Source organism: Typopeltis vanoorti, chromosome 16, assembly GCF_054136105.1.
Source record: "Typopeltis vanoorti isolate ZY-2024b chromosome 16, IOZ_Tvanoo_1.0, whole genome shotgun sequence".
NCBI lineage: Eukaryota > Metazoa > Arthropoda > Arachnida > Uropygi > Thelyphonidae > Typopeltis > Typopeltis vanoorti.
The window spans coordinates 74,498,906-74,514,701 of NC_143564.1; the positions used below are offsets into that span (position 1 = coordinate 74,498,906).

General features: G+C 35.6%; 1 protein-coding gene across 1 annotated transcript in view; it reads left to right on the forward strand.

Moving 5' to 3' along the window:
• Positions 1–15,796, forward strand: part of LOC150098133 (NBAS subunit of NRZ tethering complex-like) — a 1,063,858-nt gene that overhangs the window by 534,077 nt on the left and 513,985 nt on the right. Inside the window, exon 29 of the mRNA XM_090406267.1 lies at positions 3,805–3,927. Coding sequence (XP_090262393.1) covers positions 3,805–3,927 — 123 coding nt within the window. The remainder of the gene's footprint in view (positions 1–3,804; positions 3,928–15,796) is intronic.

Here is a 15,796-nt window from a genome sequence, read left to right on the forward strand (position 1 = left end):
AAGGGGAGGTTATTGTTTTCCTCTTTTTCCAGGGTGAATTTGATTCTGGGGTGTTGGTTGTTCAAGTGTGTTAGGAAGGAGAGGAGTGAATCCGGGCCATGTGGCCAAATAGCGAAAACATCATCAACATAGCGAAGCCATATGGTAGGTTTTTGTGGGGCTGAGTTTAAGGCTTTCTCTTCAAACATCTCCATGAAGAAGTTGGCCAAGGGTAGGGAAAGTGGTGAACCCATGGCTGTCCCCTCTATCTGTTTGTAGAATTTTTCCTGCCAAACGAAATAGCCTGAGTTCATTGTAAACTGAAATAGGGCTGAGATATCGGGAGGAAATTTAGCTTGGATTAGCTCTAAGGTTTCTTTGAGAGGGACATTCGTGAATAGGGAGGAGACATCACAACTGACCATTATGTCATTGTGTTGGAGTGTAAGGTTTTCTATACTGGCTTTGAAGTGGGCTGAGTTTTTTATGTGTGATGGCGTATTGCCAGTATAGTGTGAGAGCGCTTTGGCTAAATGCTTGGCTAATTTGTAAGTGGGGGAATCAATGCCATCCACTATGGGACGTAATGGCACATTTTCTTTGTGTATTTTTGAGAGCCCATATATGTGGGGGGGTCTAGAGTTATAGGGTTTTAGTCTGTTGGTAATCTCCACAGGCCAAGAAGTGACCTTCTTAAGGAGCCTATGGAGTTTTCTAATTTGTGAGCTGGTGGGATTGTAATCAATGGGGAGGTAAGTGGAGCGATCTAATAATAAAGCCTTGAGCTTACCTGTGTAGTCTTTAAGATTGAGTACCACAGTGGCGTTCCCCTTATCCACTTTGGTGATCACTATTTTTTTGTTTCTCTTCAATTCTTGTAGTGCCTTGTATTCACTAATGGATATGTTGGATTTTGGAGGTTTTGCTTTATTGAGAACACAGGCTACATCCAATCTAATGTCGTTGGCGATGTGGGTTGGAAGTTGGCGAATCCCGCGTTCAATTTGAATCATTAATTCCTCGGCCGGTAATTTCCTAGGAGCAATGGCGAAGTTGTGACCACGTGAAACACAGTGCTGCTAGCGGCCTTCACCCTCCTAAGTGCTACAAGATGGATTTTTATTATTTTTTATACAAAATAAGAGAATTGTATAGGATTGTTGATGATAAAATTAAATATTACAAGCAAATATAAATAAATTAATAAATATATTTATATATATAGAGCCTGTGTAGCTCAGTGGATGTGGCATTTGCACACAACAGTGCTTGGCCGCACGAAGGAAGACTTGATTTCGAGTCTAGTTGGTGATTAGAGGAAATTTTTTTAAGCCTTTTTTCGACCGGTTCCCGAGTTAGTCGATCTCTGGCATGGGCAAGCAGGTTTTTTCTCCCTGAAAACTTGGGTTTTTCATCCTGTAAACTCAAGAAAATCAACTGTAGAACCCACACTATTTCAGACATTAAATATATTGTATTAGGGCTGTACAAGTGCCACTATCTCATAGACAACGAGATAGTGGCACTTGTTGAGTCATTCTCTTCACTGCGTGCCACTTAATTAGTGATAGACTTGGGCCAGCTGTCTCTTTGGGTACCAGTGGAGATTGAACTGCCCACTCAGTCTCTAAAAGTTAGATAGGGCTAAACAGCCTTGCCTACTCCTTTAAAGAGACCCCTTTTATTCCCATATAGGGAATAAAAGGCATTAGCAGATTTTTTTTTATATATTTATTATATATGGAGAAAAACTGGGGGTGCTGCAGTTCTGCAGTGCCTAAGCATGAGCCACCTCTGGTTTAGAGTAGAATAAATACAGGATTGGATTAATAGATGGAAGGTTCTGTATAATGGCCAGTTAAGGATAGTTCTTGCTTTAGCAGCTTGCTTGCATTTTGTGATATGATGACAAATGTGTTAGATAAAGGAGTGTCATGTACAATGATTTTTTTTTTCTTCTGTACTTTGAAAAGGCATTTAATACATTACTACATGGTAAGTTGGTATTCAAGTTTGGGAAGCTGGAGATGAATAACCTATTAGTTAGACAGATTGGAGACCGACTCTCTGAATGATACCAACAAGTTGTGTTTATTGGCAGCAGCTCAGGAAAGGAAGGTTGCCAATGCTGCATAATTTTTTTCTTGGGCCTCTACTATTTAACTTATTTGTTAATTGATTTCTTCTTTTTCCTCTGCTTTAGGTTTTAGACTTATTATGCATTGGAATCCATTTCTCTGGTTGCTATTACTTCATGGTTTTTCAACTCACCTTCTTGTACTTAGTTTGCATTTTTTGGATTGTGTAATTATTCGGTTAATGTTCTTTTCCCATTCCTTTTCCTGTTGGCTATCCATCATTTGCTAGTTATAAGTCACTCAATTTTTATATGTTTCTTCATTCTTGATTTTATCAAATTTTATTTTTCCACAGATTTCCTAAGTGTTCACATTTCTGTCATATTGTTTAACTGCCTGATCTTGGTGGATGTTTAATCTCCTGGAAGCCTTTGCAACAATGCCGTATGGGCTGGCGCATTGTTGTGAACCAGGCCAACATCATGATTCAGCATTCTCATCTCTTCTCCTTTATGGTGTCACATAGTTTGTGCAGGGGTGAAGCATAATCTTTTGCATCCATGGTGGTATTTCTTTCATTGAAGTTAATCAAGAGAATTCCCCTTCAATCCCAAAAGATTGTTGCCATGATCTTCTTGGTGGACTGATGAGTGACCTTGGCTTTTCTTGCCAGTGCTTTACCTGGTTTGCACCGCTCCATGGATTCCCTTTTGAAAAGAGGATCATAATAAAGGACCATGGTTTCATCCTGGGTGATAATGGATTCCAGCACTTTGATTCCCTTGGCAAAGCTCTAAAAATTTGTGGGAACAGGTGACATGATGCTCCTGAATTGAAGAGAGAAGTTGGGGCACCCACCTTGTACCAACTTTCGTCATGTGAAGCTTCTCATGAATGATGTGAAAGACAGTTGTTATGAAAGCAATAAATTAATTTATTTAAATTAATAAATATATCATGGAAAAGTAAAAGTAGCCACATCTTCAGTGATATCTATACAGATAAGAAATGCATAATAAGGTAATAATGTAAGGTAAAAATCAAAATATTTTGTAGATGCAAATACTGTATAAACTAGTCAAAAAGCACAAGCAAACTATAGGCACGATGAGAGTAAGGTTGACAACCTTATCCTTCTAAATTTAAGATTATGAAACCAATAATGAGTGACTAGTTGAATACAAATTTACTTTATTAAATACAAATAAACTTAATGTGTGCTTCCAAGCTCTTGTTTTGTTTGTGTAGGTTGCTAATTATGATATTTTTCCATAATGTAGATTAAAAGTGGATACTGGTGTGAATGCCATTTTTTTTCTTATAAATTTAGCACTGATGAAAGTGTAGTTAGTTTCAAGTTTATGCAGCTGAAAGGAAAACAAATTGCAATATATATTTTATTCCATTGTGTATTTCTAATTCACAAAGACAATATCAGAAGAACATAACTGAAATACATAACTTTTGTGAAAATTAAAAAAAAAATGATATTGTTGGTACATACAGTTGCTCTCACTGGAACATATTCATAGGAATAGTTTTTCAGGTGGAAAATTTGCTGTCATTAATTTTCTGTAACATAGCATTATTACTTGTGGCTATTTCAATATTTTTATTAAGAGAACACGTTTGGTAATGGTGTTTGCCATGATGAATATTGACTGTATTTGTAGTATTTTATAGTAATGTCATAGAATAACAAATTTTTTATGACATACGATGTTATATTTTTGATTCTCTCTTTTAGTGTTGCTGAAATTTTAGAACAAAATGGCATGGCTGTCACTGTTGGCTATCTTAAAAATAATGCCCATAATATGGACGAAATAAAAAAGCTTATGACAAAGTTAACTCGTACAGCAGGCAACAGGTTAGTGATGCTTTACATATAAAACTGCAAAGTAATTTTCTTGTAAAAGTGGCAAATTTCTCTGACACTTTTTCAGATTTCAGATATATACATAAAATTTATAAACAGGAAATGTATATTTATTCTTATTATTATCTAATTTACACAGCATTGATAGACTAGTGAGACTTTAATCAAGAATCTTTTATATATAAATAAGTAGTCAACAAATTAAAAGTGTTATATTTCTACTGGTAAAATGCTTATGATTGTTTTTGTTTTAAACATTTTAAACATTATATTGTCAGAGTAAAATCTGAACAGATATTTCAGTAATCTAAAAGCAAGTAGAAAATACAGAATAAATAATTGATAAATTAATAGAATAGTAATCATGAAATTAAAAAGCTAATATTTGATAATAAGGAAGTAATTGATCTCATGAGAAGCTTAGTTCAAATATTTATGAAAAGAAAGATTTGCAGTGTATAGAGGGTGATGTTACAATTCAGTTTTTAAAAAGGGTATAAAATTTGCCTAAAATTTATATATAAACAAATGTATTCTGTATTGCCTTAAAAATACAACAAAACTTATGAAATAAGAATTAGAATCATGACTGTATTATAATGACAAACAACAAGGGTTTTCAGAAGGGGTGATTGTGCAGAAATGCACCAGTTTTAATAGATAATAAACCACTGATTTTGCAATTCATTTACTTGGAAATGATTTTTGATAGAATCAATTTACAGGATGCTTTTCATTTTGCAAGGAACATTTACTGCCAAAATAGAAAACATCTTCTTTTCTATTTCTGTATAATGCTTTCTGAATTGACTTTATAAACAAAGAAACAAACTTTATAAACTGAAGTAATAACTGAAATAATCCTCACTAGAGTGACGAGCTATCATTCCTTACTTCGCTGCAAATCCCCTGATCCTGAACACCATCCACAGCCTGTTATTCTTGTAGTATGAGGACAATTGAAAGACCATTGGACCAAGCGGTTGATTATCTTTCTTCATGGGCACTTTGCTACTGAATTCCAGTTTTTACCAGACAAAAAGTTTATATGCACTTTTTGCTGAAAGTACACTCTTTACCTTAATCCAAAGTTAAGGTTGGAACAAATTAATATCCTAGGTGCAAAAAAAACTTCAGTTTCATTTTTACGTTAATCTTGCGTTTCTTGTGGGAAATTATCAACTAAACCAAAAAAAAAAAAAAAAAAGAAGCAAGAGAGCACTGAAAATGTCCTTTGCAATCTGCAGTTTTACTGCATTGGATTCAAATCAACAGTGTTTCTGCTTCATCTGTACCAGTTGACTACTTGAATCTTGATTATTGATTGCAGGTATATGCTTGGCCTCATTCAGCTACCCAACATTTACTGCTTCTACTGCTTCCCTAAACATTGGCTAATTAGTTTAACCTACTTGGACTCCAACCAAGAGGATGTGAATTTGAATCCTGCTGTGATAGGGATGGTCATATTGTCTTTAGGGCAGAGATGAATTTTATTGTCCAGTGTAACACCACTGCTCTGCTTACCTCTAGGCTTGAGGTGCCTTAAAATTCATTTTTGGTTTCTAGAGCATGTTTTCTAGATTATGTGAAAAAAGTACAAAAAAAAATATATTACAGTACCCATAGTAGTAATATATTATACTTTTACAGCCTTCTGTAGGTGGGAGTCATATAAAAAAAAGCATCCTCGAGGGAGAGTATCTTTTAATGATTTGATCTGATTCACTATAAAAAAATACAGATATCATTTTGTGCATTTCCCATCTTATGCATTGATAATATTTTTATCAAAAATTTTTATTAAAAGCTTGTCTACTAAAAAATAGTGTTTGAAAGGAATACCCTGAGAGGTTTATATAACAGTGACTACATCATTATCCTTAAACTCAGCTATTAAACTAACTAACTAAACTCTTAAGCTATCCAACATTGAATCATATCCAAATTATATTAGCAGTCATAAAAGGCAGCATGGTTGTTAGTTAGGAAAACAGTAGAGGCAGCATAGCCTTCATTTGCTGCCTCTACTGTTTTCCTAACTGACAACCATGCTGCCTTTTATGACTGCTAATATAATTAATACAAACTAATTAATACAAATTGTAATTATCTTCCTAGGAGAATTTAATATCCAGAACACATGTTGGCTGCCCTACTTCTACTTCACATGTCAAGCTGGAAGGAAACCGAATCGTTTGCCATGTCATGATTTATCACAAATAGTTAACTTAGCAACTAGAATATCTGACAGTCCTTCTCATTCTTCCTACACGCTGGCTCTTTGCTTAAGTAGCCTTTCCTCCAAATACACTGTGTGTGTGTGTGTGTGTGTGCGTGCGTGCGTGCGTGCGTGCGTGCGTGCGTGCGCGCGTGCATGTGCGCATGCATTCTCCTTTTGGCAACTCTGACCACAATCTTATCCAAATCTCCTCCTCTACAGTTCATTCTCCTCCCAGATAATCTCATCATCTTACCCTCTGGAACTACAATGGTACCAACTGGGATGATAATTCTCCAGAATTTTTATGTCTGTTTTCTGTGGTCAGATTACTATTTTCGCTCTCCTGATCTGAAATAATCCTCATTGGAATAAAAGCCATCATTCCCCACTTCACCAGAAACCTTGGACCCCTATTCAAGCCCTGGTTCTCTGAAAAATTTGCCTCTACAATCCATGATAAAAATGTAACATATGTTCAGTGGCTTAAATTAAAATTCGAGCTTCTCATTCAGCTTACAACAATGGAACAAATGTAAAAGCATTGTCAATGATTCTAAAGCAGACTTCAGAATGAAACTTGCCTTCTGTTAAAATGGTAGGCAAGCCTTCTATTCCCTCACTAAAGCTGTTCGGTGTAACTTCCCCTCTTTCTTGTTGCCACCTTTTTCACTTATGATAATTGTACCATGGATATCCCCCCCCTCCAAAAAAAAAATAGCCAGACTTCTTGATATCAGTTTTTTCCTTCAATTCTTGTTTAGACAACCAAGACAAATTACTTCTGCAATACTGCAAACTGCCCATTGCATGTGTTAAACTGTGAATGAAATTATGTATATTTTGTTCTTCATTCACATTTAATATAACCTATCATATATTAAGCATGACTTGTTTAAAAATTATTTGTTAATCCCTTGCTTAAGAATTATTTTTCATGTATTATTCCTGAATTTCACCAGCTATTATTTGATTAAATAATTTTAATGTATATTTTACTATTGGAAGGACTCAGTGATAAATATCATTTATCTTATTTACTTTATTCCTTCAATAATATTATGAGAAATTATATGTATATAATTTAATGTACCTTATATGTATACTGTAACATATATTTTATTATTATTAATTGTAAATGAAATGAAAGAGAAAATTAAGTAACTGTAATATTTTATTAATGTTTTTCATTACTCAATGTAAAAGTATAGCCTTATGTAACATTAATGCAAATGTTTACGTTTTGTTCATTGCAATGGAGAGAGAGAAATAAAATGGAACACGCGTGGGTAGACCGTGAGCTTCGATAACGAGGAGAGAAGAAAAAATATATGAGTGGGAATATAAGAGTAAAAAGGGGAGAGAGTTTTTGAAGTGGGAAGAAGGAAAGATATAAGCAAAGGGGGAAAATAAATAAAAAGGACTGAAGGGCAGGAATTCAAGAGAGTAGTATTTAAAAGTGTGCTAAGACGAAGTGAAAACTTATAGATAGCTGAAAGTAAAGTCAGCAGTGGCATTAATAAGGATTTGGTGCCGTATCTGGATAATTAAAGGACTGGAAGGTTAATGAAGGATTCAGAATAGATCCAGTTAGCTTAGAATTACTACTTATTTCTATATTGCTTTTGGGAAGAATTGTACGGAGCTTAATTTGTTGTGAAGTAGTAAACAAGGATATCAATCTGCCCTATAGTTGCCGTCGAGAATTGTGAAGCACGACAAATAATAATCTAGTTATGACCTTGAAGAATTCTTTTAAAATGTGTTCCATAGGTGTAATAAATATAATTTAAAGATGTACTCACATTAAATCTGACGTGCTGAAGATTAATTCCGGTAAGGACAGTTATATTTTATTTGTTTCTGTGTATGAAGACTTGAGTGATAGTTCCATTTTGCTCATTCTAACATTTACTGTGGTATATCGCCGAAGTTAGAAGTAAAAAAAATAATTTGCCTTGAAATAATATCTGCCGTGTTTAATGATATGATAAGTGCCAACTGAGAGTTAAGTGTGGAGTATAACTGAGAAGTATGAGCAAACTAATTAAACTAGAAATTCTGTTGTATTAATCTGAGTAAGGAATCTTGTAATTGAGAAAACTGTGAAACTTGTATGTGAAGATTTTGAAGACTGAATTAATATGAATGATTTGACCTGATGTACTAACTTAATTGTAATGTCTCATTTTAGAAGTGGAATTCATGTATTTGTCATATAACCTTATATTAAATGTTTTGTTTTATTAATTTCAATACTGTGTTTGCCTGATTCTCTTTTATTGCACCGTTCATAAATAATTCGAATCTAGCAGGAGCCTCAAATGAAAAATATTGAATTCGGCCTGAATGAGTAAGGAGATTGCTAATTTAATTGAAAATTGATTCTACTATTTTATATGGACTAATCTAAATAATAGGGTGGCACAGTATAAATATAAATTTCTGTATTTGTATTAGTGATCAATTGGCAATTAATAGATTTTATTAATAAGAGTAAGTTACAACAAAATGGCAGATTCGAAACTAGGATGTACGTTCCAACAAAATGGCGCTGAAGGACATCAAGAAAACATGATTAATCTTGATACTAATAATGCTCCTGATCCAGATGGTATTCTTCCAGTTATGTTGAAAACTTGTGATCCAGAATTAACACCCATCTTGTATTGCTCTATCAAATTTCTGGCATCTAACAGATTGCATGGAAGCAAGCCCTCATCCAGTCTGTACCTAAAAAGAGAGACAAAAGTCAGCCATTTAACTATCATTGCTCTCTCACCTCATTATTCTCACCAGTGATGGAGAAAGTTATCAGCATCCAATTTCTTCACTACCTGAAGACCCATCAATTAATTAACCAATATGGATTCTGTCATTTTCGTTTTACAACTTAACTCCTTACTAACCTCACCCACCTTGGACATAAGCCATGGAAAGATTTGGAGAAACCCATGTTGTCACTCTGAATTTGGGGCAAGGAAAGGACAGATCCTTGTGGCAGTCCTTTCCATCCTGTATTTTTTTTCTGGTATTTTTTTAATTCAGATGAACCTTTATTTTCCTACCGAGAGCATTTGTTGTAATTTTAGAATTTTTTTCTTTTACTTTTTACTTTTTTACTAGTGAGCCTTTATTCTATATGGTGTATAGGCTGTACCTGTTTTTAATTCCTGTTGGTATCCGGCTTCTGTTCATTTCCCAGAATAAATAGCTTCCCAATACCCGATGGAATCTCAGGAAAGCAAACTGGCTAAAATTGATTGAATTCAACATCATTTCCATCTACAGTTGATAACAATGAAAGATTCACTAAACATCTCATAGCATCTGGAAAAAGACATCTCCAGATGATTCAGAAAGACCTTTAGCTGAGTTGAATAAAAGTAATGGTTTACATTAATACTGCTGGACTTTTGGAAAGGCATTTGACAGGATATCACATATTTTATAACAACAATGTTATTTAATAAATTGCAGGGCATGGGGATGGATATAATGTTGGTGAAGCAGATAAGAGGGTGGTTAATAGATATCAGAGAGTAGTTTATTCAGGACTAGAGTCCAGTATAACATCTGTGACTAGTGAACAGAGCCTTGTGCCACAGAGCTCTGTTCTTGAGCTGCTACTGTTTAATTTGTACATTAATGATATAGGAAAGGATCTGAGAAACTGTTCACTTGTTTGCTGATAATGCAAAATTGGGTAGAGCAATAGTTAATAAAGATGATGTAAAATTTTTTAGGATGGTTTGGATAGATCGACAGTCTGGGCAGAGATGAAAGGATGGAGTTTAATTTGGCAAAGTGTAAGGTTACGCATTTTGGGATGAAAAGATTACCAGCTGTGTACCACATTGATGGATCTCTACTCCAGAAAATTGATTTGGATGTGTTAGTGTATAGGAAGTTAAAGTTTAGAGGACATATTGCAAAAGTGACTAAAGCAGCTCATCATATTACTTTGTTACTGAAGAAAACCCTGATGAGTAAAGAAAATATGGTTATTATATCTCTTTATAGTCTTAGAAAGACCCATCTTGATTACTGTGGACAGACCAGGTCACCTGGGTTTCTTTGAAATGAGGAGGAGGTGGAAAAGATTCAGAGGCAAGTGACCAAGATGGTAACAGGTCTATGAAATGAAACTTTTGATGACAGGGTGAAAATCTGTGTGTTATAAAAATTGGTTGATATAGCAGAAAAGGGGTGATATGATTGAGACATACAAATTACTGAAGGAAGTTTTTCCAGTTGGTTATATTTTCATATATGAATAGCCAAAAGGTATCACACCTTATTATTAAAATACTCTGGATTAGTAACAGTTGTTGGAATTTTTTCATAATAAGGTGTGACACCTTTTGGCTACTCAATGAAAATATGACTTCTGCATTACTTCAACCTTAGTATCACCTCTGGGTCTGTCTCCCATTGATGAGACCTCAATGAAGGTTGAAACTAGTCTGGGTAGTGACCCTTCCCATCATGCATAGCATTATACATGTCCATAAGGATATGTACTATGCATTGTGGGATACTAAAGCAAGTGGTGTGAAGTCATTAGCTTTTACATATGAGTTGCTACAGTGCTGAGAATACTTCAGGTGCAAACTTTGTTTTCTTATACTTGGATAAAGGATTAAATCAAGTATATAATTTCTTGGTATCTTTAAATTACTGAAGGGTTTTTACAAGATTAATACAGATGAAATTTTTCAGAGCATGTCTGGTGGTGGGACAACTAGGGGGCCATCCTAGGAAACTGAGTAAGAGGGTAGTGTCAGGACTAGATTTTTTGCTTGGAGAGTGGTAAATGAGTAGAATAGGTTGCTGGAGTCTGTTGTGGGTGCCATGACTGTGAATGAGTTCAAAGCTAAGTGTGATAGATATTGTGCAAATGTTGAATAGCAACTGGCTTGATGTTTAAGACCTCCTTCAATGAATCTAAGGATGCCATGGAGTAGCCCATAATAATAATAGTACGCTATGCTGGTCAACTGGAAGTAGTACTTTGTCAGAATATGAACACCAGAACCATCGAGACATTGCTTCTGCCCTTAGGTGAAGAGAAAACCTTATTATTATGAAAAAACAACTTCAACTTTACCAGATCAAGTAGAAAGCTTGCTCTGTCAACTGGAAATCACCAGCCTTCACAACAGAATAAAGGAAAAGTAAACAGTATTGCAGAAATCTTATCACAAGAAATTAAACCCAGAATTACCAGATATCAAAAATAAAGATATCCATCGTCTTTTACTTCCCTCCATGTGAGATACCTGTTCATGGTGGATGGGACCTCCCAGTTATGGTACTGGCCCTTTTTGTTCTTATTGTTTTACTGTGCTTTTCTTCATGTATTCCTCTACTTCTCTTAAGTCTTTATTACTATCGTGTCTTTCAGATTACTATGTTTGTCATGTGGTGCAACCAGTGCTGGATAGCCCAGCCAGGATCAGTTGACTAGTGGGCTCGCTTGCAAAACATCAATAGTGTGTTAGTAAGCCTACTTACCCATACTTGGTCTGGGGAACAGGGCGCAAGGTTTACTTTTGTGCCAGTATAGCATTTGGATTAGCCCCGTCATTCCACTCCTGAGTGCAAGCATTGCTGTCCATAGAGTGCACATCGATGTATGGCTCCATGATAGCTGGAAAGCAACAGTTCTGGATCAAACCCTTCCTGAAAACGAACACTTCTTCCTCTGGTTTATAACAGGCCCTCAGCAAGTCCAACTCATATTCAGAAACCATGGAAACATCAACAAAAAATTAAAGTAAGAAATAGGAAATATCAGAATATGTGACAAGTACACCACTTTTCTTAATTTTGCATTCAACAGAAGAACATCCACTTGGAAGAATATCATCCTTCTTCATCCAGAAAGATTAGCAATGGTTGACATGAACCTCAAAATCTGTAAAGAAACTCTGCTTGGGAGATACTGATTGAAGTAGGAACAGTAACACTTTATTCACCATCTTTCAGCGGAATAACAGTTACGGTTGCACCCACAAAATGTTAAACCTTTTCTAGAGGCATAATATCAGAGTGACACCTCCTCAGTGTTCACGATGAAAAAATCTGCTTTGATCTGAAGAACCAAGGAATGACAGCCATAAGAAGAATCCTCACACGTATGGACATGTACCTGGTTCCTGCCTGGAACAGCATTCTTACTTTCACCAGATCAAAACCATGAAGATCTGTCAAATCAGTGCTGCCCTGTAAGGCTCCATGTCACTCATGTGATATAGAGCCTTAAAGCAGCATGAAGGATATCACCCTTTTTTTATATATATGTCAGAAATATGGTCATTTTTCAGACTGCTTGTTGTGGTTTTGCCATCTATGCCTGATGTAGCAGTAAAATCATGAGAATAAAGACTATAAGAGCAAAATACAAAATGTGTGAAATACGAGGATGCCACCCAGCATATTCCTGAACATGCCAATGAACGAAAAGGAGACCCAAGAGCATGCCATCACTTATCGGGGGTAAAGACAGTATACCACCAAAGTAGCAACAGGTGGGTAACCCTCTAATGTTGAGAAGTGAAAAATAAACAGAATGCCAGTAGGGATGTTGACACACATGCAAATTCCTCCTATTTATAAATACAACATGGATAGTTTAACTTGATAGCTATCCCCTTAGAGAGCAAATCAAAGAGGAAAGATAGATATTGACTCACTCCTGAGGACATTCCAAAAATATTCCCATCATCACCAATTTCCTAATATATTATCCCTAATATTCAGGTTACTATGACAGCACTACATGATTAAGTTTATATTATATTAATTTCCTATCAATAATTTTCCTCCAAATCAATCTATTACTTGTGAACACTCCAGCATTGTCATATCTAACATTTAATGCTTCTAAGGCACTTCTGACTGAATCAATCCACCTAGACCTCAGTCTTCCTCTGGGTCTCTTTCCTGCCATCTTAGCATCAGATACCTGGTTTGCTAACCTTTCTTCACCCATTTAAGTGCCCAATACCACCTTAGATTAGCTCTGTGACACATGCTGAATGCTAATGATGTCTTTCTAATATCTTCATTTTTAAAATGATTATGCTATCGATTCACTCCACTAATTTTTCTCAGAACCCTCATATCTGTGGTCTGTAATCTTTGATTAAGTGCTTTATTTCTAACCCAACTCTCAGATCCATAACTTAAAACTGGTTTCAACACTGTATTGTATACTGCTAGAGTGGTATTTTGGCTAATTTCTCTCTTCTTTTATATAAATTTGTTCATCTGGCTACCCACCATACCAGCTTTTCTTATTCTGATGTCTGTTTTCAGATTTAACCTGCCATCTTCACTAAAACTGTGCCTAAATAGCTGAAATATTTTACTTGTATAAAACAAAATGTCTGTAGGGACATTGACACATATATCAATTCCTCCTTGTTATAACTACAACATGAATAGTTTGACTCGTCGTCGGTTATAATTAAATGTTCCCGCTACATGAAAATCTTCTTACTAAAAAAATAATGGACCTTGCACCACAGAGGATCAGTACATGTCTCCAGACTTTATAATAGAAAGCCCATTAACAGATAGCATAGATACCTCCACTTCCCCACAGGAAGAAAAAACAATATATCTAGTGCCCTAATTTCATAATCTTGGCTATCTTTCCATATGGAGAAAAATTGATGGGCAGTGATCATCCACAAGTCTTCAAAAAAAGAAGAAATTCAGGGCTAATGAAAACACAATCTTTCAATATAGGAAGCCAGATGATACCACAGACAGAAATAATGTAAACATTTCTGCAGTGAGTGGAATTGTCATGGATTTTGACAGAAATACAAACCAGTGTGCTTCTGTCTCCACGAAACATACCCGAAGCCCAGTGACGTTCTAGCATTATAAAACTTAACTATCAGTCATAAAGACAGGGCAGGGGAGGGCCTTCCTGTCCACAGAGGAGTTGCCATCTTAATGGATGACCACAGCCCCTTCCAGCAAGTCCTTATTAACATCATCATCATATGTAGGCAGTTACCATCTGACTCTTATAATTGTATGCTGTATCTAGCTTTCCTCATCTAATAGATATCTCTCAGGATGACCTTGATGATGTCGTATTGCAGTTATCAGCCCTTACTTTTAATGGAAGGTTTAAATGGACACAACACTCTATGGAGTAGTAGTGCCTAAGTGAACTTCAGAGGAAGAGTTGAGCATATGCTCAACAATAAAAACAATGTCTCCGTCTTGATCATTGAAAGCAACACTTTCTATATGCCTATCCACATTTCACTGCTGTTGACTCAACTGTCTGCCTACCCTCTCTCTGTTTCTGCTGTTCAGGTAAGAAATTGAAGACAACTTCAGTTTCCCACTTTTTTACATGTACAACCATGTTCTTCATCATGGATATTACGATAGAAAATTGAGCAATCTGACTGGCTCATCTTTTCTATATTTGTTTCTGTAATAGTCGCTTCATCTCTGTCAGCAGTGCCATAAATTATTGACAAAATATATTTACACAAGCTGCTACAACTGCAAACTAAAATTCCTAAAGCATCTAGTTTTCCTAAGCTATGGTGGAATGGTGATTGCACAGTGAATTGCACCAAAGAAAGCATGTATCTTCTGCAGATAACTCATAATGACGAATCTCGGTGCTTTCAAATGTGCTTTAGCCTGATCAACACACACACATACATCTGTTGTCAAAGCTAGATGGAATCTTGTATCCAATATGCATCTTCTATAACAAGATGAACCAAAAGCAAAGAAGTAATGGCAAAAAATTTTAAAAATGAAAGGCACATACATCACTCACCAGCTCTCTATCATTACTAAATCACTTAAGGAATTGACAGATACGAGTATAAATTAAATTACACTTTAATAAATATTTCCAATATTTCGGCTACATCATGTTGCCATCTTCAAAAGGAACTTACAAAAAAGGCACGTGCATGTAGTCACGACAACACAGTAACCTGTGTTGCTGTGTAACCTGAGTTACTGTGTTGTAGTGCCTACGTGCACGTGCCTTTTTTCTAAGTTCCTTTTGAAGATGGCAACATGACGTAGCCAAAATATTGGAAATATTTATTAAAGTGTAATTTAATTTATATTCGTATCTACGTTGTCAATTCCTTAAGTGATTTAGTAATGCATAGCCAACATATAAGCCTGTCTACAAGAACAGCTCTCTATCAATTGAACATAATGGATGCACAGTTTGCCAACACAAGAGCAATTGCTGACACACTCGAGGGGATTTTTGTGTAAACATCAGTGGTGTCTTCTTATCCCTTCAAGTTCCTTGCCAAGACGTACAAAGCAGAAAACAATATATTCTGTTTTCTTCAAACCATACTGTAGTATACAACAGACTGCTCACAGAAAGAAACAAACACTGTGTTGCTGAAATGTTGCTCAATTGATGTTGGACCAGATAACACCTATTATGAGATGGTAAAAGATCTGTTGTTATCAGCCATGGATCAACTACTACATGTTTTTAATAGAATTCTCTGTGATATGGGTTTCTGGATACTTGGCAAAAGGCTATTATTGTGTTTGCTAAGCCTAGAAAGAAGCACCAATAAGCTATTGTCCAGTTTGCTCTGACCAGCTGCTTGTGTA